This window comes from Myotis davidii, unplaced genomic scaffold (assembly GCF_000327345.1).
Source record: "Myotis davidii unplaced genomic scaffold, ASM32734v1 scaffold44, whole genome shotgun sequence".
NCBI lineage: Eukaryota > Metazoa > Chordata > Mammalia > Chiroptera > Vespertilionidae > Myotis > Myotis davidii.
In genome coordinates, this window is record NW_006299705.1 from 2558988 (window position 1) to 2583357 (window position 24370).

Sequence of the window (24370 nt, forward strand, 5' to 3'; positions counted from 1 at the left end):
CGGTGTCTGCAGTGGGAGAACCTCTGTGCTGGAGACACCCCCCTGGGGCAAGACTTGCTTCGGTGGGGCTTTGGTGGTCACTGAGTCTGCTCCCTGAGTGTGTCCTTTATGGATCCGACGAGCTGCAATCTGGATGGTCCCACTCTGACCACTGGTCACACTGGCTCCTGGATCTCTAAGGAGGTGCTAATTTAGCCTCTTCCTGAGGCTATCCAGCAGGAGCCAGCTGTGATGCAATGCAAGTTGCCCTGGGGCCTTGGGCCAGCTGTAGTTTGTTAGGTAATTATCAGATTGGAAAGGGCCAGGACTTTCATATGCAAAAGCCTCCATGCATGGCCTGGGTGGGGCCGGGTCCCAGGGGATCAACAGGGCGGAGCAAGCAGTCATGGCTGCTCTCAGTCCTGTCCTCAGAGGCCCTGCATCTCAGTGTCCCGGCAGTCGCTGCAAGCACCCCAAGAGAAAGCTGTCCTCGAGTTCTGACCGATGCCAGACAGTCCAGTTTCTCCCGTATGAGTCTGGGTCCTCAGAGACTCGCCGGGAACTGGAGTTCAGAGCTTGAGACTCCCTCTAGACTGAAAAAAACAACTGTCTTAGCCGCCAGCCCTCTCAAGCACCTCTGCACCTCTTTACCCTACCTCCGCACCGCACCTCCTCTGAGTCTCAGCACGCTTCTCTCTTCTAGTTGTAGAATTTCCACCCAGCCAGCTCTCCTGTGGCTCTGGATGATGCCTGCTCCATCCTTCAGCTGCATTTCCGAAGTGGTTGTGCGAGGCAGCAATCTCCAGTGTCCACCTATGTTGCCATCTTGGTTTCTCCTGGAGTTTCTTTTTTATACTGATTTTAAATACCCTAACTTCCACAAATAATATGCCTCTTCTGTCTGACAAAGATGAGATTTTTAGATATCAGAAACATTTGTAACTCCACCTGTACAGCTTCTTGAATTCCTATTTAACTGTCCATTACCTTTCTTGTCCTTTCTTTGAAATACTTTTGGTTTATTTATTTTTATTTTTAATTTTTTTTTATTGCTTAAAGTATTACAAAGGGTATTACATATGTGTCCATTCCCCCCCCCCACCCTAGACAGTCCCCTAGCCTCCCCTGAAATACTTTTGTAAGAAATGTTTGTTGATTTCACTTGATTAGACAAGTTCTTACCTAACAGTATTTATAAATCATGGTTTCACTATTGTTAGACTCATCAACAAATATATGTTGATCATTTCCCATGTGTAAGCTACAGTACTTATGTTAGGTTTGGCCAAGCAACTGAATTGCTACTCCTTCCCTGGGAACTGGCTTTTCAGGTCATTTCACTATGGACATTCCCTTTGACCACATTTCACTTGCGGTGACCACATTCCATTATCTCCCATCTGGGTATGCATAAAGAAGTCTCTGCCCAGAAGAAAAAAGCCTGCCCAGAGTCCTTTACCAGTAAAAGCCACTGACTCCCGTCACTGGGTGCTGCAGCCATCCAGGCTCAGCCACCTGGTGTGCAGATGATCAAATAAATTCATAATCCCTCACCAGTCTGGCCTCATGTGTTCCTCCCTCGGGGACCTAACACTTACTAGCTTAAAAATGTTGATGGCCACCTGGCCAGCATGGCTTAAAGGTTGAGTGTCGACCTATGAACCAGGAGGTCATGGGTTCTATTGTCAGAGCATGTGTCCAGGTTTCCGGTTCAGTCACCAGTAGAGGGCAGGCAGAAGGCAGCTGTTCGATGTTTCTCTCTCTCTCTCTTGGTCTCTCTCTCTCTCTCTCTCTCTCTCTCTCTCTCTCTCAAATCAATAAAAACATCTTTAAAAAATGGTTCACTTCACTCTTATCAATGGAGACCAGGAGAAGGTTTGTTATTGAAGGAAAAAAAGGAGTACTCATACTTGGGTCAGAATTTTTTCTTCTTTACTTTCTTTCTTGGTCTTTCACTGACTCCTTTGTGAACCAGTCATCTTAGCCAAGAATCCCTAGATAGGCTGTTTCTATGTTGTGAGGGCATCTCCCCCACCCCACCCCCTTCCCCGAGGAGAGTAAATTCCTTTAAAAGAAAAAAAAAGTATTCCAATACAGCTTATACCTACTCCCCAAATGATTCTACAAAGCCAGGGAAAGGCCTCAAGAGAGGAATGGGGAACTGTAAAGAAGTAAACAAACACACGGTTACACATTGAAAGCAGTTTCAGTGGACAGAAGAAATCTTTCATGTGTGTACCATCTCCTGGAGAGGGCTTTGCTCCCAACTTTAAGAGAGACTCCAGCTACTTATTTCAGTTTAGAAAGTTTTAGGATGAAGAAGCGGCAGAAGGTTTAAGTAAAGTAGTGAAGTAAGGTGCAAAATGAAGAGGACTAGTGAAGAAGACTTTTAGCCCATGTGAGATGTCACCAGTAGAAACTTGAGATCTCCTGCCAACCTGCTCATGAGTTCCTCACTTTTAGATCTCTCATGTTTTACAGTACTTTAAGATTTTTGCCTAATTAATTTTTCTGCTCCAGTATCTATGTTACCTCCATTCTCGTGCTCACAATCTTGGGTCTACTGGCTGGAATAGCTTCTTTCAAAGCACTTCCTCCCCTTGTTCAAAACACACCACACTCCAAACTCCATGCCCTTTTTTTTTCATTGGACCCTCACTCAGAACATTTACCATGTTATCTGAGAAGGATCTGTTCATGTAAATTTTATTGTGCAGCTCTGTACCTTAATGCCTAGCCCTTTGCCTAGCATAGAGTAGGTCCTCAGTGAATATTTCTTGACCAGGGATTGATAATCACAGTATGTGCCAAAAGCAAGTGACCAATTAATCGCTTGAAATGTACTAAACAAATTATCCTTGAGATTAAAATAAAAATAGAGCTCTGTTGGTGTGGCTCAGTTGTTTGGAGCATCCTCCTGTGCACCAAAGGGTCACAGGTTCGATTCCCAGTCAGGGCACATACTCCGTTTGTAGGTTCAATCCCTGGTTGGGGCATGTACAGGAGGCAACAGATTGATGTTTCTCTCTCACATCGATGTTTTATTCTTTCTCCTCCCTCTCCCTTCCTCTCATTCTAAAATCAATAATAATCCTACCTAAGAAAATGATAATATGCAAATTAACCACCACTCCATCACAAAAGATGGCGGCGTCCAGTCCTCTCAGCCCCACTGGAGTCCCCCAGTCCCAGCGGGGGCGGCCACTAAGAGCAAGCAGCGGGAGCGGCCTGGTGGAATGCTTGCTTTGTCGACATGGCGACGAGGCAAGCGAAGGGCCTCTGGGCAGTAGGCACGGAGTGGCAGGAGGTGGGGGGAACACTTGTGTCGTCGCCCTGGGGACACAACAAGCCTTCCGCGCCCAGCTGCGGATGGGCCCCTGGGCTACGGAGAGCCTCTGGGCAGTGGGCACGGAGCAGCCAGGCCCCGCAGAGAGCCACTGGCCACGGATTCATGCACAGGGCTATTAGTAAAAATAATTTTAAAAAAGTAGAAAGATTGTGCAAGACAAGAAGAGAAGATTGCCTAACACTGGAAGATACAAATTTGAACACAGCTGGGAACTGTGAATCTTGATATTATAAAAGTCTGTTACAATGGAGCATTAGGAGCTTAAAAAATCATATGTGGTAATATAAAGCAGAGCATATTATGCTAATAGAAAAGACAGTAAGTGGAGTGGTTTAGAGCATGTGCTTAGAAGCCAGATTTCAGCATTCATATTCCCACCCTGCCATTTCTAAGCTATGGGAATTTAGGCAGGTTACTTAATTTCTCCTTTTATGTAGCTTCATCATTCGTAAAACACAGATGCTACTAATGCTTTCCTCATAGAACTGTTATGAGAATTAAAGAAGCAAATATAAATAAAGCACTTAGAAAAGGGCTGGTACATAGAAAGAGCTTTATTATTGTTGTTGTTGTAATTCCCTATCTTAAAGCAGGACCCATGACAACAAAAAGAAGGAAAAGTGAAGGAGGGAGGTCTAACATGTTTACACAGTAAATGCTAAGCACAATAGGAATTAAGGTTGCAGTGTGGGTCATTCATTACTTTAAAAGAGGCTCTTAAAATTGTATTTCTTTGCTCCGAGGGTAAACCCACAAGAAGGCACATAGATTCCACTGATCCCATCCCTCACACCTCTATGTCCTGTCCAGGACAAATTTTATGATTTATTATTAAATACAAATTATTAGTTAAGTGCAATAAAGATTCTTTTGAAATACACTTTGGAAACCATACAGAAGTTGTTTTAAGAATATAAACCCAGCCCTGGCCAGCGTGGCTCAGTTGGTTGGAGCATCATCTTGTACATCAAAAGGTTTCTGTTTCCAGTCCCTGGCAGGGCACATACCCAGTGGTGGTGGGTTTGATCCACGGTTGGGGTGCATACTATCGATATCGTCCCTCCATTGTCCCCCCCCCACCTCCAACCGCACCGTCCCCTGCCAGTGTGGGCAGTTCTCTGAAATGTGCCTCTCCAGTGTCTTCTCTGCATTTCCTCTGCCCTCCCTTTGGTACAGGCCTTTACTATCTCTTACCTGAAGTAGTGCAATAGCCTCTCCTAACTGGTCTCTCCACACCTGGTGCTTCCACCCTCCAATCCTATTACGTATTCCATAGGCCTGCCTCCAAAGCATCAGGAATTACCCATTGTCTACTGGGTTAAAGAACCTGACACCACCAATACTGCCCTACCCCACATTTCTTGCATATCTCTCACTACGCCCCTGTGCCATCCCTACATTGCAGCCAAGTCACGCTCAGTACCTTTTTTCAGTCACACTCAGTACCTTTCTTCAGTCATACTCAGTACCTTTCTTCAGTCACACTCAGTACCTTTTTACCTCCCTACATATGATTCTTTATTTAATATAGAGATGACTATGCATTTTAACTGTTGAAATCTTAACTATCCTTTAAGGACCATTTCATATGCCACCTCCTTTCCTGATTCCCTCAAACACACTTTATCTTTCCAAAGAAGGTCATCATTTAGTAGATATTTGCTTATCAGGGATTTCCTCCTCTTGCCCCTCACACAAAGTTTGTCTTTTTTCTTTTTTTCTGTGATTTGTGAAAATTTATTAAGAACAGGAATTGTAACCCATTCAGTATTTAAAGCCTTGTATGTATTTTGAAACACAGACCCTAGGAAATACTACCTATTCACACGGTGGGAGTTTTCTGGGGTTTTTTTCATTGCTTTTTAAAGAGGGTGGAAGGGAGAGATGGAAGTGGTGGGGTGGGGGAGGGGAGGGAGAGAGAGAGAGCGAGAGAGAGAGATAGCGAGAGAGAAACATTGATATGAGAGAAACACATCTGTTGATTGTCTTCCAAATGAGACCCAACCAGGGCAGGGGATTGAACCTGCAATCTCAGGTACGTGCTCTTGCCTGGGAATTGAACCCATGACCCTTTGGTGGGTGGGTCGGCATTCTAACCATTGTGCAACACCAGCCAGGGCCACAGTGGGAGTTTTAATAAACCAATATCCTGCTAAATTCTCATAATCCTTGTAAAATAGATATTATCTCCTTTTAAAAAAATGGTTAAGCAACTTGCTGTAGATCACATAGATAATAATTGAAAAAACTAGGATTTGAACTCAGATCTAAAGCTTATGCTGGTTCTACTATACTCCACTGCTTCAGTATGAGACCTTTATTCGTATCTCTTGAGCAGATACTTTTGGAATGCCCATTATGTGAAATGCACCATAGTTGACACTGAGATAATAGCGACAGACCTGAAACCTTTATGAACCTTACATCTCTTCACAGAATAGATGATCAATAAATATTTGTTGAATTGATTACAGTGTAAGGCATTTTCATAGTGAAGAAGACTGAGGTGGACTAACCAAAGATTGCAATATTCTTAGTCTGACCCAAAGGGAGAAGAAAGCAACAAAAAAGAGAAAGATCTTCTAAGTACTAAGAGCCCAGAACCTTGTCATACTGTTAATGTCCCTAGAAGTCCAAAGGGCCAGCTGTCTCAGAATTAGTTACAGATTATACAAATGTTTACTAATATAAAATCAAATAAAGATTATGAAGGTGTTTCCACGAAGGTTTTAGACCAAGGTTTGGAAAACTTTTATTCCCAAACTTTGCTGAATTGAGAACTCCAATAAGCATATAAGTTTAAAAGCAAGTAATAAAGAAACTCTAATTGTCTGGTTTTATGTTTTGTTTTTAATTTCAGAAAGAGAAAAGGGGGGGGGGGAGAGGCAGGCGGAGAGACCAGTGTTGGTTTAGGTTTTGGATATTAGTCAGCATGAGGTTTGGGTTGCACCTCGCTGCCATCTTCCCCTTTTTATATCCCCTTTTCAGGGCCACCTCCACTTCGCCCCATCTCTCTCCTCTCAGTGACTGAGCTTTAGATCCTCAGCCCGGCTTGCATTTAGCTTCCCACTCCACTTCTCCCAGTGCGCTCATTGCAGTGACACAGATCAGCTCCGGGGTCGTAGAACACTCACTCCACCCGTCTTCGCCAGGGCAGCTTCGAGGTTTGCGCCCCCAGGGCCCGTTGACCAATGGGCAAGCCCGAGTGCTGGAACGCGACTCGCTATTGGTTGGCCGAGCCATGGTGAGAGATGGTGCGGTGCCCGTTCTCGCCAAGGGTGAGAGCTGTGGGCGGTTGTTAAGGCGACCGTTCGTGACGCAGCGCCACCAGGCCGAGCCGCCCGCAGATGATTGGCTGGCCGATCGGACGATCCTTTCTCATTGGCCGCGGGCTCGGCAGGCTCCGAGCGTGCGTAAGCTGAAGGTTCCTTCCGCTCCCCGTCTCCGTTGACTGGAGACAGGCGGAGCGCCGGCCGCGGGGTTCGGTGACCTCTAGTGAGATCAGGAGGTGAGGCGGGCGGTGGCCGCGGAGGGGATCGGGACGGCGGGGAGCGGGGTAGCAGTGGCCGGGGGGTGGCATTCGGGCCGTGTTGGTGGCCGTTTTCGAGCTCCCCCAGGCCTTGGGAAGGGGCAGGTGGCATCTCCTGTGGACCAGAGGAAGCTGCGGGGGTGGCTTTCCGGGAGGGCAGCCCTGTCCCTCGGGGACTTGGATTAGATGTCCTTGAGGCGCGGCGGCCCGCGGCCCGACACCTATGCCGGGGGAGCCCGGGAGCCAGGCTGGGCCTGAGCGGAGGGCGGCGGTCAGCGGTCGGCGGGGCGGACCAGCGTTTGCCGGCCCTGCTCGATCTCCTTAGGCGGTGCCGGCTGCGCCGTCTCGATCATTGAGATGAAAGGGTGCCCGGAGGGTGACCTGGGAGGCCCCTCGATTCGAGAAATGTTGGGGGATGGGGGGCGGCCCGGCCCGCAGCTCGCGGAGTGCCCGCTGGAAGGTCCATCCGGTGCCGGCGCCCACGCCCAGGCGGTGCTGTTCGTCAGCACCTTCCTCAGTGATGTGGCTTCATTTTCCCGGCGCCAACTCCGGGCCCGGAAAAAACTGTGGGTCTGCAGAGATGTGTTCGCTTATTGCCAGGGGAAACGGGTTGAAAAAGCGGAACCCAGGGACTTAAAGGATTCTTCTTTGCTTTCTTATTCTTATTGTATGTATGTATGTATGTATGTATGTGTGTATGTATGTATGTAAGCGGCGTAGACTCCTTATTGCCGATGTCCTTTAGTCCAAACCTTTAGGTTTTGCGGAATTATATTTGGCTTTAATTAGGAAAAACCTACCTTGGAGATTCAAATATCGCACGGTCAGATTTCTGCGGTAGGAGAAGGTTGAACGTGTACTCCATCTTACATGGTGTATTGAACTATTCCAGGGCTAGAGGACATGCCTTCTCAGGCTCGGTGCTGAAAAGTTATAGGAAACATTGCTTCCAGGCCATGCTAAATAGTCCTGCATAATGTCAGCATCTTCCGATGTAGAAAATGTATTTTTTGTTTGCTCGTGAATTTGTTTTTCACTCCATGCAATGAAAGATGTTGTATGATTTAGAGGTGATCTAGCAAAGGCCTGGAGTGTACATTGGGGATGGATAGATTGGACTTCAAGGACCTGCTTGGTTGTAGTGTCTTTTCCAGATTTATGATGAGCTTGCCAGTGAGGGAAAATGGGAACTAGTAACATGAAGGTTTAAAAAAAATTGCGCAAAGGTTACACCATTAACATGAAAACTCAGCCTGTGGCACGAGCATTTCAAGATAAAGTGTGTGTGTGGATGTGTGTGCTCTTTTTATTCTTGTATGATCCAGTTTATAGTCCACGGATAATCAGATATACAGGATGGGTCAAAAGTAGGTTTACTGTTGTTCGTATGGAAAAATAACACAATAATTAATAAAAATATAATAAGCTCTGTTCCACATATTCACAACTGTAAACCTACTTTTGCCCCACCCTGCATATCAGTATCCTTTTAGGTTGATCCATATGAAATTGCTGGTATTTGAAATTTGACTTTTTTACCTACAAAAATAGCAGTTTCATATAGTCCCACTTAATACGTTGTCAAAACTGTGGAGCTCTAGCTTTATAAGTGAATAAAAAGATGTGACTTACAAGCAGGTAGCATATACTAGAATTGAGTGTAGAATCCATGCTTCCTGATTTCCAGTGCAGGAAATTATTTTTTCCCTAGGATACTAGGTTGAATGCTAGATCCTGTTGTAACTAAAAATGGCTGAGAATAAGACAAAGTACTACTTAACTTCAAAGAAGCAACATACACAGCAGTAATTTGAGAGCAGTGTAAGCTAGTGTATAATCAAATACTGGAATGTGTAGCACAGGTGGAGGGCTGAGGGGGAGGAAGGAATTAGGATGCCAAAGCATCCTTTTCTGCAGTTGGCCATGGTGGGTGGTTTCGGTAGCATACTGGAGTAGCGCTTGAGGATTCCACTGAATTTAAATTATCCATTCTTTAGAAAAACCTTGTGAAATGTTTGTATCACACTTCAGCCCGAATAAGCAGGCATACATTGCCTATTTAACTTGCTGTTTAAAGGAAATTTTATTTTTATTGCAGCATGGCATAAATACTGCCTATTGAATTTGCATGAGCCGACCTGTAGCCTGCTGGTGCCACTTGCAACTGCTGATGAAGGTGTAAGATTGGATTCCATGGCATTTAATTGCTTTGCATAATCACAGAGAAATGGGGAGGGTGCTTATGAGAAATGAGTTTACAGTTATGGTTACTTTTGACACACCTTTGTATATTCCATTACTCAGTTTGTGTTTCCAAATAGGTCAGGTTCTCTGTGTTTAGGTATGGTTTAAGGGATCATGTGTAATTCTTTTCCTGAATGTTGCAAAGATGACTTTACACCCAGGAAAGAAATGTCACAGAATTGACAGTGCTATCATGAAATCTTTTTGAGGGAAAATATAATGTGCTGAATATATAATTATAGGTTTATAATGCTAAACTGATTTGTGATCAAATTGGGGTCCCTTCTATGCTAGTGGCTCAGATTTTGATTCAACTGAATTAACCTTTTAATAGTGAAGGATATGTTGACTTGATAGGGATTAACCGAAATTGAAGGGTTTTGGGAGAGGAAGTGTTACAAATCATTTTAAGCTGGTTTTGACTCCCCTTGATTTTTTTAGATTGCTTTGCAGGTGTGTTTTTGTTTTGTTTTTTAATATAAGAAAGAAGTTATGTGATAGAAGACCATCATGAAATACTAAGTCTCTTGTGAGACTTTTGGTTGTAATGAAGTAGGGTTCAAATCTAAGATATGATTAATAATCTCCAATACCTTAAGGCCAGGTCCCTACTAATTTAATAGAAAGTATTTATGTTATTGTTCATTTTCCACAATAGAATATAAAATGTAGCCTCATTCTCCACCTCATCTCCCTGTAATATATTCCCTTAACACATTTTGACTGCGGGCTGAGAATGGTGGGGGATTATGTTCAGATCTTGGTGACTTAAAAAAAGTTATCTTTATGTCTGTTTCAAGATGTGTCAATAAAATAGATGCTACTGCAGTTTAAGAATTTATTTTTAATCAAGCAGATATTTGTTGAGCAACTGCTATATATGAGTACAAGTGTTAAGGATAAAATGAATTAAGACACAGGGGAGAAGGTTGAAAAACATGAATAAACACAGGCAGATGCATGACACGTTTATATATCTTAGTGACTGCCAGATTTTTAAAATGGAGATCCACAGTACAAAATACATGTAATATTAGAAGCCTGTACATAGTCATGTATGTATAGTTTCATGAAACAGAAAGTTTCGAGTAGTAATGACTACCCATACTATATTTCTTTCACAGAGCTGTTTTTTTTCTATTTTATTTTATTTTAAAATGTTTTTTTTCTGACTCAAAATTGACTTCTTAATTTAATTGATCCAGTGACTTGTACTTAGAAAACCATGTATGGTTTCTATGTAAAGAATATAAAGGAATGCAGTGAGAGATGTTTGCTTTGCTCTCTTTAGATAGATTTGGTCCCTTTATATATATTAACTAGAGGCCCAGTGCACAAAAATTTGTGCACTTGGGGGCGCCCGTTAGCCCGGCCTGCGCCCTCTTGCAGTCTGGGACCCCTTGGGGGATGTCCACCTGCTGGCTTGGGACTGCTTCCCGGTGGGCGGGGAGTGGGCCTAAGCTGGCAGACAGACATCCCTCTGGCAGCTCGGGAGCCCTCGGGGGATGTCCACTTGCCAGTGGGGAGCAAGTGTAAGCTGCAGTCGGACATCCTTAGCGCTGCTGAGGAGGTGGGAGAGGCTCCCGCCACCACCGCTGTGCTGGCAGCCATCAGCCTGGCGTGTGGCTGAGCAGAGCTCGCCCTGTGGGAGTGCACTGACCACAGGGGGCATCTCCTGCATTGAGCGTCTGCCTCCTGGTGGTCAGTGTGTGTCATAGTGGCCAGTCATTCCCAGTTGTTGTTCTGTTGTTAGGGTAAATTTGCATATTACCCTTTTATTATATAGCATGCTTTCTTTACCTTAATTTTTTGCCTTTTTATTTTCTGTCTTCAATGAATTAATCATTTTCTTAGTTATCACCATAAATGTGAGATTCATTTGAATTTTTGCTAGTGTCAATCAGCTTACATTTTAAATCTTAATTTTAATGGATTTTTATGAATAGTCAATATTCTGTATCATAAGCATTAATTTTAGAATAAGAAGTAAGACTTGCAAGTTCCTTTATTAGTGTTCAATGACTGTATTAGTTTTTTGTTGTTGTTTTTTTCATCAGAATATCAAAATTGTGATTATTTAGCCAGCAAACATGGGGAAGTTTAATCATAGTAGTGGTAGATCAAAATTACCTATATGTTCTGTGGGGAATTTTTGAATGCTATAGACACATACTTTGGTCATCCATCCTTTTCTTTCAGTAATGTAGCGTTTTGATTAGCTATAAAAGTTTGGTTTGGGAAAAGACTTTTCTCTGGTAATGACAATATTAGGAAGCTAAACATCATTTGGCTAGCGACATTATGCTATATATTGGATGGAATGTTAAAGTGTAATGAGCCCCTTCCTTGAGGGGCTTTAAACTAAGATCGTTTACAGGACACTCAAGGAGTAGATTCTTTGGTATTTTTACCTTTTGCATAACCAGAATGTGGAGAAGGAAGAGTGTGCTTATATGCATTTTACATTGGGGTAATTAGAAAATTAATATGAATAGTTGTTTCTCACTTTTGTTTTGTGCTTTATTGCTCTCCTTGGCTCAGATAATATCAAGGGCTGAGATATTTATTTGTTTTGACCTTAAATGCCTGAATTCATACAATTATAAGAAATAGTTGTTCTTAAGTTAGTTGCTAGTGAATAATAGAGGATATAAGTGTTGTGAGTAAGAAGTAATAACAGTCATCTTATTTTGGTTTTTATAACTATTTCCCAAAATTATAAGGAGCACTATCAAATAGAGTTATTCAAATGTATAAGATACTGTGCATACAATAGCAGGGTTTATAACATTTTTTTTCTAAAAATACAGTCAGCTGTGTACTAATTATTCATACTTGATATTCCTTTCAGGATCCAAGTATTCTGTAGCTACAATGTTGTCAAGACTTTTCCGAATGCATGGCCTCTTTGTGGCCTCCCACCCCTGGGAAGTCATAGTGGGAACAGTGACACTGACCATCTGTATGATGTCCATGAACATGTTTACCGGCAACGATAAGATCTGTGGTTGGAATTATGAGTGTCCAAAGTTTGAAGAGGTTTGTGAAATTAATTCAATATTGGCTCAAGAAAATTACACTTTCAACTTCTAAAGAGTATCTTATCTTCTATTAGAGACCATATAATCAAAAAATTGAGTAAATATTTTGGTATTTATGAACTTAACCTCATATTTTCATTTACTTATGTAGTATGAAAATGTATTTGACACACTCTTCTTTTGCCTTTCTCTACACAAATGGGTGTAATTGGCTCTACTTGAGAAATACAGCTTTTATAACTGACTAACAATGAGTATTTGGCTTAAACAGTGGATTGTTTAAAAATGGATTTAATTTTTTAAAAATATATTGTTATTGATTTCAGAGAAGAAAGGAGAGGGAGAAAGATAGAAACAATGATGAAAGAGAATCATTGATTGGCTGCCTCCTGCATGCCACCTACTTGTGATCCAGCCCACAACCTGGAACCCTTCTGTCCGCAAGCCTACACTCTATCCACTGAGCCAAACCAGTTGGGGCAGATTTAATTTTTGATTCGCATATTTAATATTTTTATTTGACTTGTATAGTACTGTGCCTATACTTACATTATCATAATATGTAAACGAATGATATTTTATCATAATATGATGCATACAAAATAAAGATTCTTATTTTTGAGTGCTTATTTTAAAAGCTATAGCTATTGTGATTTTTTTTTTTTTGTCTCTCCCAATAGGATGTTTTGAGCAGTGACATTATAATTCTGACAATAACACGATGCATAGCAATCCTGTATATTTACTTCCAGTTTCAGAATTTACGTCAACTTGGATCAAAATATATTTTGGGTAATCATTTCATACATTTAACTTCTTTGTGTGCCATTAGATTTTTTTGCTTGCTGTGGAAATACACCTGGTCAAATCATGTGTATGGAAATGTATGTATTGCTTAATGTGTGCTGCAAGCATTTAATAATTTACTTTCTTTTTATTGGGAGTTAGACTTTCTAGTATTTAAGACCTTAATAATCTGGAGAAAATAATAATTCTTTTAGAATATTGATAAGTCTGTATGTTTTTTTATGTGTGTAATAAAGGATGAAATTTTTCAGTTTGTTCAATTTTGTCATTTTAGGTATTGCTGGCCTCTTCACAATTTTCTCAAGTTTTGTATTCAGTACAGTTGTCATTCATTTCTTAGATAAAGAATTGACAGGCTTGAAGTAAGTATTTAAAGCATAAATATACTTTTTTCAAAATATTTTTATACTTTTTCAAAATATAGTAAGAACTTCTAAAGTTGTAATATAAATTTTCAGAAGTTTTAGAAAATACAAGGAAAGTTTTCATGCAATCTTTTAGCTATTTTTAAAACTTGTTAACATTTTGGTATATATCCTTTGCCACTTTTTTAATACTTAAAGAAAACTTCTGAGATCATCTATAATAATAGAAGTGTAATATGCTAATTAGACCAGACAGCCCAACGACCTTCTGGACGAAGCAGGGGCTGCAAGGGCTGAGCCCCTCGCAAGAATTTTATGCATCGGGCCTCTAGTCTGTATATATACTGCTTTATAACTTATGCCTACTAAATCGTTTATCAACATCTTTGCATTTCCTTAATACTAAACTAAATTATTTGTAGTGGCTGTCTAGTATTCCTCTGTGTAAATACATTGTAGTTTATTTACTTAACCCTGTATGGCTGGGTTGTTAGGTTATTTAATTTTTTTATTAATAAAAACACTGTTGAATGTCTTTGAAGCTAAATTTTTGTTTATATTCATGGTCATTTTCTTAGGATACATTCTTAGGAATGAGATAGTGGCTGTGTAAATTTTAAGTACTTTTGAGTGCTATGTTTTGCAAATTTACTCTCCAGTAGGATTGTTTAGTTTATTCTCCCACAAGTCATGATAAATGAAAGAAAATTATATTTTTCTCCCCCCAACCCCCCATGCTAAATCAAGGCGACATTGTTTACTAAAGATGCTGTTTGGCATCTTACCATTAGCAAAAGGTATTTCTGAATAAATATATTTACACTTTTAACAAATGTTTTGAATAACTAAAATGTTTAGCTTTGTCAAAGGAATATAGGGTATATACTTTTTCTTTTCAAAAAAAAAATTACACATAAAATCATACAATGTAAGGGGGGGAAAGTTTTGTTTTAGAAAGAATTTTTTAAGCCATATTTTTCCCTCTGTTAAATGCACCTCATTATCTTGTGTGTTGTTGTTTTTCTTTTTCCAGTGAAGCTTTGCCCTTTTTCTTACTTCTGATTGACCTTTCCAGAGCAAGTGCACTAGCAAAGTTTGCCCTCAGTTCCAACTCACAAGTAAGTATTATTTATGACACAGATGTTAATAGTATTCCTTTTTTTTAGTTTGTTTACATTAATAAGAAGGGTTAATAGAGTTTCTTCATAGTCCAAGATTTAGGAATTGCCTACAATTGTAAGTTCAATTATCAAGTCCTAAGACTGGTCTTCTTAAGTGGCCTAGGAATGGTCCCATTTATCTAACAACTCAATTATAATTCCATAGCTTCTGGAATTTGGAATCTTCCCCATTTTCCTTTTTGAAGGTTTCAGAAATTAAAGTTATATTTTGGACTTTTGGATAAGTAAGAGTACGTACCTAATAAAATACAGGATAGGACCATGGAAGAGAGTCTCAGTAGATTTATTTCTTACTCTTGAAAACTAGCATTATTTCCCACCTAAAGTTTTCTCTTGGTGTTCATTAGTCACTTTAAAGAACCTAACATTTTAACAGTCTTTCATTAGAGTATCTGAGTATAAAATAGCATGTACTAAAAAAAAAAAAAAGCATGTATTTCTGCCTTGATTTTATAATTTGAGGAATAGTTATGTTCTTTTGAGCCAAGGATATGATTTAGGTTTTATAATACTAACATGGTCTCCAAAATTTTGCAACTAAGAACTTCTGTCAATGGTAGCCAAAATATAAAATGTTGTAAAATTATATGAGATTTAAATGGCAGGATTAATGCACCACTTCATAGGAATCTTTGCAAGAAATATCTTATTCAGTGGAAAGGAAAGCAGGGCACTATATATGTTTTTTGTTTATTTTTAGTCCATTGTACTATTAGTATACTTTGCATTTAGAATGCCTATTAGTTGTATCATATTGTATATTTTATTCTTTGCAAATAAGTTAGATTTCAGTGGAAGCCCTAGCATGCTCCCTAACATTTTTTAAGTTGTTTGGGCCTTACCCTCATTGATGTGTTTGGTCTTTGTTTTAGGATGAAGTAAGGGAAAATATTGCTCGTGGAATGGCAATTTTAGGCCCTACGTTCACCCTTGATGCTCTTGTAGAATGCCTTGTGATTGGAGTTGGTACCATGTCAGGTTTGTAAGCAATTTTTAATATAGTTCAAAGTAAGTTTTTAATAAAGAGGGAAAAAAGAACATCTTAGATTGCATTGGGTTATTATTAAGTCCTGATTTTTAAAAGTCTGATAACACTCTTGAAATTTTTGATTGTGTGAGTATGTGGGTATATTTGACCTCTCTGTCTGTTAGTTTTAGTATAAACTTAGTAATAGTAGGTTACTGATTTATTTTTCACTCTTGCCGTCTTTTTCAGTGCATCTTCCTTTCCATGACTTTGTCTGTGGTGCTTTTGTTCTTTGCTTTGTTTGTATTCGAAGGCTTTTCTGAAAGCACCTTCCAGACCCTGCTGTTGCCTATATGTACTAAATTAGTGACTTGGTTCCTTATGTGTTACTGTCATGTAGAGATAGTATAAGAGTCAGGAGTTATCGGCCCTGGCCAGGTAGCTCAGTTGGTTAGAGCATCTTCCTGGTATGCCAAGGTGTTATGGGTTTGATCTCCAGTCAGGGTACATAGAAGAAGCAACCAATGAATATATAAACAAGTGGAACAACAAGTTGATGTTTCTTTCTCCATTTCCCTCTAAAATCAATCAAATTAAAAAATATATTTTTTTAAGTTGGGAGTTGGTTAGAGGTTGGATTCTCCTAATAGGATGGTAAGAAGATTTAGTCAGACAGTATGTAGTATATCTAGTTGGAGAGGAGAGAATTAGATGTTAAATATCAAACACAGGACTCTGTTATAAAGGACAAAAATTATGGTCTGGTTTGGAATTTTGCCAGAATGAATATATCGTGCTGTTCTGGAGGTTTTCTAAATCATTGAATAATTTTCTCATGTAGGCCAAAATGTAGTTAACTCCTGTTACCATATATTTTCTAATACCTTAGTGCCCTTAATAAGGGGCTTCATTCTTTCAGAAATAAATTATCTGAGTTGTTTTTTTGTTAATCCTCACCTGAGGATTTTTTTTCCATTGCTTTTAAGAGAGAGTGGGAGGGAGGGGAAAATGGGAGGGGAGAGAGGAGAGAGAGAGAGAGAGAGGAGAGAGACATCGATGTGAGAGAGACACATCCATTTGTTGTCTCACACACTCCGACCGAAGCTAGGAAGAAACCCAGGTACAAGTACTTGACCAGGAATTGATCCCGTGACCCTTTGGTGTACAGCCTGAGGCTCCAACCATCGTGCCACACCAGCCAGAGCAAACTAAGTTGTTTTTTTAAAAATATATTTTATTGATTTTTTACAGACCAGCTAGGGCTAAATTAAGTTTTAAGAATAGTTAGTTGTTATTAGTTGAGGTCTCTTTACTAGGTAGTGTATAAAAAATATAATGTTTCCTTTTTTTTTTAGTTTTTTATTTCAAGAAAAACGATCTTAAATATAATAATGTTACCTGCAATAAACCTTAATATGTCAAGAAAAACGATCTTAAACATAATGTTACATGCAATATACATTAATATCTCAAGAAAAAATGTTTTAAATATGATGTTACATGCAATAAACACTAATTATTCAAGAAAAATGATCTTACATATAATATTACATGCAATAAACATCAATATTTCAAGAATAAAAGGATTTTAAGTGTAATAATATTACCAAAACTTTACTAACATAGTATGATATCACAAAAGTTGTAGGAAATATTAAAAATCTGCAAATAACAGGATTCTATTATATTATAGAATATTTTTTCCCCTTTGGCTCTATTTTGGTTTATCATTTGTTCATTGTTGTTCATTATATTCCACAAATGAGTGAGATCGTATGATATTTATCTTTCTCCGTCTGGGTTATTTCGCTTAGCATGATGCTTTTAAGGTCTGTTTTGTCAGATGTATTGCTACTCCAGCTTTTTTATTCTTTTCCATTTGATGGAAAACTTTTTTCCATCCCTTCATCTTCATCCTGTGTGTGTCTGTTGTTTTGAGATGGGTCTCTTGTAGGCAGCATATAGTTGGGTCATGTTTTTATATTCATTCAGCTATCCTACGCCTTTTGATTGGAGCATTTGATCCATTTACATTTAGGGTTATTATTGAGAGGTACTTATTTATAGCCATTTTAATTCTGTATGGCTAGGTTTCTCTCTCTGTTCTTCTTCTCAGCAATCCCTTACAGCAATCCCTTTAGCACGTCTTATAATGCTGGCTTGGTGGTGGTGAACTCCTTTAGCCTTTTTTTTTCCTGTTTGGGTTCTTCTCTTTTGGGGTTCTCTGTTCCTCCTGAACTTGTGTGACTTTTTCCTTTACCTGGTTAGGGAAGTTATCTGCCGTTATTTCTTCAAACACCTTCTCTATTCCTTTCTCCCTTTCTGTCTCTTCTGGCACACCTGCTATTCTAATATTGTTACATTTCACATTGTCCCACAGCTCCCTTAAGCTGTCCTCTGGTGTTTTTTTTTGTTTGTTTGTTTGTTTTTATATATATATTTTATTGATTTTTTACAGAGAGGAAGGGATAGAGATAGAGAGTTAGAAACATCGATGAGAGAGGAACATCAATCAGCTGCCTCCTGCACATCTCCCACTGGGGATGTGCCCGCAACCCAGGTACATGCCCCCGACCGGAATCAAACCCGGGACCCTCCAGTCCGCAGGCCAACACTCTATCCACTGAGCCAAACCGGTTTCGGGCTATGGTTTTTTAATTGTGTTCTTTTTGGTTCTCTAATTAAGTGATATTTTCAACTCTGTCTTCCAACTCACTGATTTGATCCTCAGCTTCCCCTAATCTGTGTATTCCTTCCAGTGTGTTCTTTATTTGTGCAATGTCATTCTTTATCTCAAACTGCTCTTTTTTCATAGTTACTATATCTTTTTTCATATTGTTGAGCATTTTTAACATCATTACTCTGAACTCTGTTTCAGATAAATTTCTTATCTCTGCTTCATTTATCTCTTCTGGAGAATTCGCTAGTTCTTTCACTTCGAGGTTGTTTCTTTGTTTCCTTATTTTCGTTGTCTGCTTGGGTTTGTGACTGTTTTAGGTAGATCCTCTATAACTCTCAATCTCTAGTGCAGAACAGTGTTAAAGGCTGTTTCTGACTAATTGGATCAGGCTAAGACTCAAAGCCTCTTAGACCGCCCTTGTCTACAGATTAATAGGATTTGACTTGATTTGCCCCCAGGCAATTGTCCTCAGGTGTGATGAGAGTTTTTTTCCAACAGGGTTGGGGCAGTTGCTTCTGCCCTGGAGGCTAATTGTTATTTTAATCTCTTAAGTGGCCTCAAGGCAGATGTCTATGTGGGAAAGATGTCCTCTGCTGTGTGAGGGAATGACCCAGCCCAGTGTCTGCCTTCTGAGCTCTAACCCCGACTCCCCAGTCCTGGGTTCTGCTCTCACAGTTCCAGTCCACTTCACCCTCCCTCTGCCAGAGCACAAGGTGGATGGCTCCACAGGGAATTTTTGTGTGTTGGTCCTTTAGGAGGGTGCTTGAACTTTCAGCTGCCACTCCCTGGCAGACAGCACCCCACTGCTTTTCACAGCTAGATGTTATGTTGGTACCCTCCTCAGGGTGCTCTCTGCTGGGGAGCCCAGCTTTGGGATTAGATCCCGGAGTTCTCAGTGGCACCCCCCACAGCTGAGATATCTCTGCGAGACTTCAGTTGCCATCTGTGGATGCCCAGCCAGCCCTTTCGCGCCTCCACCCCCTCCTACCAGGCTCTATGCAGTCGCCACCTTCAGTCCTTGGGTATCAGGTTCTCTCCTGTGAGTTTTCCATTGATTATTCAGGAAGCCTTTCCGTATTTCAGTTGTAATTCCAGCTTGTTCCTGGGAGCATGTCTGTGTAGCATCCTTCTACTCCACCGCCATTTTTAATCTTCCTCATTTTATTCTAAAAATATAATGTTTCTTAAAACTTTCTGAAGGGTCAATTTTGTTCAGTTATTTAATCTGCCATTCAACAAATTTTATTTTGCAAAGAGGATATTTTAAAAATATTTTTTTAAATGTACCTTCTTTAAAATTTTTTTGGTTAAAGTTCTGAATTTTTGACAAAAATATAGTCATTTAACCACCACCACAATCAAGAAAAATGTTTTTGATTAGGTGAAAACATACCTTTGATTTTATTTAAGCAAAAGCATATAAAAAGATGAAGAGGATCAGCCAGGAGCTAGTAGTCGGCCATGAAACGAAGGATTAATCATTTGAAACTTATATGGAAAGCAGTGGAAACTAACGTGGCAAGTACGGTGATGAGTTTGTCATAATAGGTCAGAGAAGTGGATAAAAGAAGTGACTAGGTTTATAGTTGGAGAAGCCAGTCAGGAGACATTTACAGCTATACCAATATGGTGTAATGATCAGAGATTTGGCTAAAGGAAAAAAATAATAATAAGGAAAAGGACAGGTTTAACACATTAATCTGTAGGGTTAGGAAATAACCCTTTAGAAAGCCATTAAAAAGGAAAAAGTCCTTGCTTTCTGGAATATATAGATGAGTGCTCTTTGTAGCAATGCCTGGAGAACCTACGGCAACAGCAGTAGTTACTGTTGTACAGAGGGAAATAGGAGATCACCAAGATGTAAAAAGCATTGGTTAAGTATAGTTTTCATAGTCTTGGGTTTGAAAAGATTAAATCTGACTGTTATTTAAAACATAGGTTATTCATAATCCTTTTGTTATTGCCATTTTGTATTCTCTTTAATTTCCATATTTGAGAGTAATTGCTATAGATTTTTTTAATACAATATATGCTCTTGTTTTATTATTTAGTCATGATTTATTGCAATTCAGAAAATAAAATAAAACTGAGTTTTTTGTATTATATTTGTTGGCAATTTTTGTAGGAAAAGGGAATTTTTAAATTTTATTTTAAAACATTTTTCTATTTAATATGAGTGGTGTTTTGTATTTGAAAAGTGAGGGAGTAGGATTTGATTAGATAAAATCTTTTCCAGCTCTATAATTTTGTTACCTTCTATTTGAGAAGATTACTAAATAATATTTTAAACAGTTTGAGTTGCCTTTTTGCATCATATCATTTTTCAAACAGAGCAATAAAATTAACCAAAATTATAAAAACATCAATAGGTACTACAGAGGCTAAATTGAAATGAGAGTTCAGTAGTACTCATAAAATACTTACTATGAAAACAACATTTTTATTATGATACTATATCAGGAATCACTTAACTGGCAGCAGCATGTTTTACATTTAAAAAAAGTCTTTGGTGCTGAAACCAGTTTGGTTCAGTGGATAGAGCATCGGCCTGCAGACTGAAGGGTCCCGGGTTCGATTCCGGTCAGGGGCATGTATCTGGGCTGTGGGAACATCCCCAGTGGGAGATGTGCAGGAGGCAGCTGATCGATGTTTCTTTCTCATCAATGTTTCTAACTATCTCTCTCTCCCTTTCTATCTGTAAAAAATCAATAAAATATGTTTAAAAAATAAAGTCTTTGGGCCCTGACCGGTTTGGCTCAGTGGATAGAGCGTCAGCCTGCATACTGAAGAGTCCCAGGTTCAATTCCGGTCAAGGGCATGTACCTTGGTTGCAGGCACATCCCCAGTAGGGGTTGTGCAGGAGGCAGCTGATTGATGTTTCTCTCTCATTGATGTTTCTAACTCTTTATCCTTCTCCCTTCCTCTCTGTAGAAAATCAATAAAATATGTTTTTTTAAAAAATGTCTTTGGTCCACAGGTAAATTGCTTTTATGTTAACAAGTAGAATTGGATCAGTAATATAAAATTGAAGGGTTTGCTCCATTAGATATCTTTATTTCAAAACAGTATTTTTAAAAGGGAGATTATCAACTGTATATTAAATGCTCCCATAATGCCTGGCGTTGTGATTTTGGGGACACGGGAGAAGACAGTTAATTCCTCTGTGCTCTCAGGCCTGGCATCACCTCTGAGTTCCTAATTCTTTTTCCAGTAGATGACAAGGAGATAACATACTAACATTTTCATATATTTGTCTAACTGTGGGAAGAGTCCTTGTGATGTATACAGCATCAGAAATGCACATACTTCATTAATTATACATTAAATTTTTCTCTTTCCAGGAGTACGTCAACTTGAAATTATGTGCTGCTTTGGCTGCATGTCAGTTCTTGCCAACTACTTCGTGTTCATGACTTTCTTTCCAGCTTGCGTTTCCTTGGTTTTAGAGGTAACTACAGTTCTTATACAACATTAATAGACGAGTAATACTTCTCATTGTATCACTTCACCTAAAAAAAATTAATGCCTTCTAATGTAACACTGACTTACTTTGTAGCTTTCTCGGGAAAGCCGCGAGGGTCGTCCAATTTGGCAGCTCAGCCATTTTGCCCGAGTTTTAGAAGAAGAAGAAAATAAACCGAATCCTGTGACTCAGAGGGTTAAGATGATTATGGTAATTACATTGCTTTCTTCTCCCTTCACTACCTTCTGTTCCAGTGTCATACTCTGCTTTTCAGTTTTATTTTTCTTTTGTCGTCCTATAATTTTTGGCTTTCTCTGATTTTCCTTTTCCCTTTTCTTAACTTGTTTCTCAGAGGCTCCTGGTCTTTCTTAGTGTCTCTCCCCTAAACAGATTTTTCAAGTTCCTCCACTTATCTCTCACTGAAAACCTGTTCTTTGGAATGTGTTCAGTAGTTGAGTGAGGCCAATACTTTAGTCATGGAGCAAGCTTGGGGCTTTTCATTACTGTACGGGGAGGCCAAGGAAGATAGTATATCTTGTTATTCAGTTGCTAAGGATGAGAAGCTTAGGTTTTATTGATATGAGAAGATACATAATTTTTTAAAAACTTTATTTCAGTCTCTAGGCTTGGTTCTTGTTCATGCTCACAGTCGCTGGATAGCTGATCCTTCGCCTCAAAACAGTACAGCAGAAAATTCTAAAGTTTCTTTAGGATTGGATGAAAATGTGTCCAAGAGAATTGAACCAAGTGTTTCCCTCTGGCAATTTTATCTCTCTAAGTAAGTTCCCTGAGACCTACTTTGCTGTATATTAATCTTGGTACTCTATGCTTCTGAAAGTTTAGGTTATGCCTTTATATTTTTGAGTAATTTAATTTGCTTTCTTTTATTTAGAATGATCAGCATGGATATTGAACAAGTTATTACCCTAAGTTTAGCTCTCCTTCTGGCTGTCAAGTATATCTTCTTTGAACAAGCAGAGACAGAATCGACACTTTCATTGAAAAACCCCATCACGTCTCCTGTAGTGACCCCAAAGAAAGTGCCAGATGATTGCTGTAGACGGGACCCTATAGTGGCCAGAAATAACCAAAAAGGCCATGCAGTGCAGGAGGAGACAAGGATAAACAAAGAAAGAAATGGTAATTTCTTAGTCTCTTCATTCTCTATTCTTAAAATGCTAATTTGTCAAGAAAGTGAGTCAGTTTTAAAACTTACGTTCGGTGTAGTGAATTTACTTTTGATCTCTTGAACAGTTGAGGTTATAAAACCCTTACTGGCGGAAACTGACACCTCACACAGAGCTACATTTGTGGTTGGGAATTCCTCCTTCCTCAATACTTCGCCGGAACTAAGGACACAGGAACCTGAAATCGAACTTCCTAAGGAGCCTCGGCCTAATGAAGAATGTCTACAGATACTTGGGAATGCAGAGGTGAGGAAAATAAAATAAACTCAAAGCTTGATATTTGCCTTAAGAAAAGGAGCTTTTTTAGTAAAGTAAGGAAGGAAGTTATAGCGATTAAGTACCTACTAAGTTCTAGGCACTCGTTGCATGGTTTGCAGGTATTGGTCTTATTTATGCCCCACAGCCTGTGAGATTAGTGGAATTATCCCCATTTTTTAGATGAGCAAGCTGAGGCCCCAGGAGGTTTAAGTATTCCCCAAAGTAACACACCTAGGAAATGGTAAAATTGGGTTCATGGATTCAAGATTTACTGGCCTAAGAGTCAGCGGTCTTTCTACTTTATTACTGCTGATCATAGAGATGAGCAACTATTGTATTCTCATATGTGTGGTGAGGCCTAGAAAAGATTTAACATAGAAATGAGCCTCAAAAATAGAAAACTTTTTGTTTTTAAAGTAAGCTTGTTGCTCATGAGGAAGTTTATTTTCCTTTCTGAGATTTTAACACGGTTCCCACCTATATGACCATATGAGTCCACTCATGCTTTAGTGGGATATTGTGTTCTAGACATACCTGCTTCATCTGGTTCATTAATTTATGTACAAATGAGTGAGAATAGAGTTATGTTTGTTTTCTTTACCACTTCCTTTCCCATTCCTATTAACATGCATATCAATATCTCAGCTGTCTTCCTGTATATAGGGTTAGCAAAACCTATAGGATAAGTGTCAGAATTTTTAAATTATGGATATTTTCCCTGTGGACCTTCCTTGCTAAATTTAGTGTTTTGTTCTTACATTTGTTTAATTGTCACATTTTTATGGAGAATTGTCTTTCATTTTGATAATCTTATTTGTTCCTAAATTATCTTTAGAATTCCGTAGTCCTTTAGGTTCTCCTCTTTGTTAGTTCTATTGAGAGTATTATTTGCATTAAATGGTTTATTTAGTATGAATAATATGAAGTGCAGTTCTTCAGTCTTTTGTCATCACTCTCCCTCAACTCCTTCCTGTTTTTATTTTTTCATTTCTTTAGAAAGGTGCAAAATTCCTTAGTGATGCTGAGATCATCCAGTTAGTCAATGCTAAGCATATCCCAACGTACAAATTGGAAACTCTGATGGAAAACCATGAACGAGGTGTATCTATTCGCCGACAGTTGCTTTCCAAAAAACTTCCAGAGCCTTCTTCTCTCCAGTATCTACCTTACAGGGACTATAATTACTCCTTGGTATGTTACTTTCTTGATTTGAGAAGGTTTGCTTTGTAACTTTTTAGTTTTATAGCTTTGGTCTTTAGCTTTTTAGTTTTGTTCTTTTGTGTATATATATGTGTGTGTGTGTGTGTGTGTGTGTGTGTG

At 39.3% G+C, this 24370-nt stretch overlaps 1 protein-coding gene across 3 annotated transcripts in view; it reads left to right on the forward strand.

Moving 5' to 3' along the window:
* The first annotated feature begins 6737 nt into the window (after positions 1–6737).
* HMGCR (3-hydroxy-3-methylglutaryl-CoA reductase) overlaps positions 6738–24370 on the forward strand; it is a 25413-nt gene continuing 7780 nt past the window's right edge. The window contains exons 1-13 of one of the 3 annotated variants that reach the window (XM_015571622.1): positions 6741–6836; positions 8956–9033; positions 11953–12140; positions 12823–12934; positions 13224–13311; positions 14348–14432; positions 15368–15473; positions 21484–21590; positions 21699–21815; positions 22223–22383; positions 22498–22745; positions 22860–23038; positions 24047–24241. In XM_015571622.1, coding sequence (XP_015427108.1) covers positions 11976–12140; positions 12823–12934; positions 13224–13311; positions 14348–14432; positions 15368–15473; positions 21484–21590; positions 21699–21815; positions 22223–22383; positions 22498–22745; positions 22860–23038; positions 24047–24241 — 1563 coding nt within the window. In that variant the 5' untranslated portion in view covers positions 6741–6836; positions 8956–9033; positions 11953–11975. Of the gene's footprint in view, positions 6837–8955; positions 9034–11952; positions 12141–12822; positions 12935–13223; positions 13312–14347; positions 14433–15367; positions 15474–21483; positions 21591–21698; positions 21816–22222; positions 22384–22497; positions 22746–22859; positions 23039–24046; positions 24242–24370 lie in introns of all 3 variants that reach the window. The other 2 variants (XM_006775444.2, XM_015571623.1) reach the window with 2 other exon arrangements.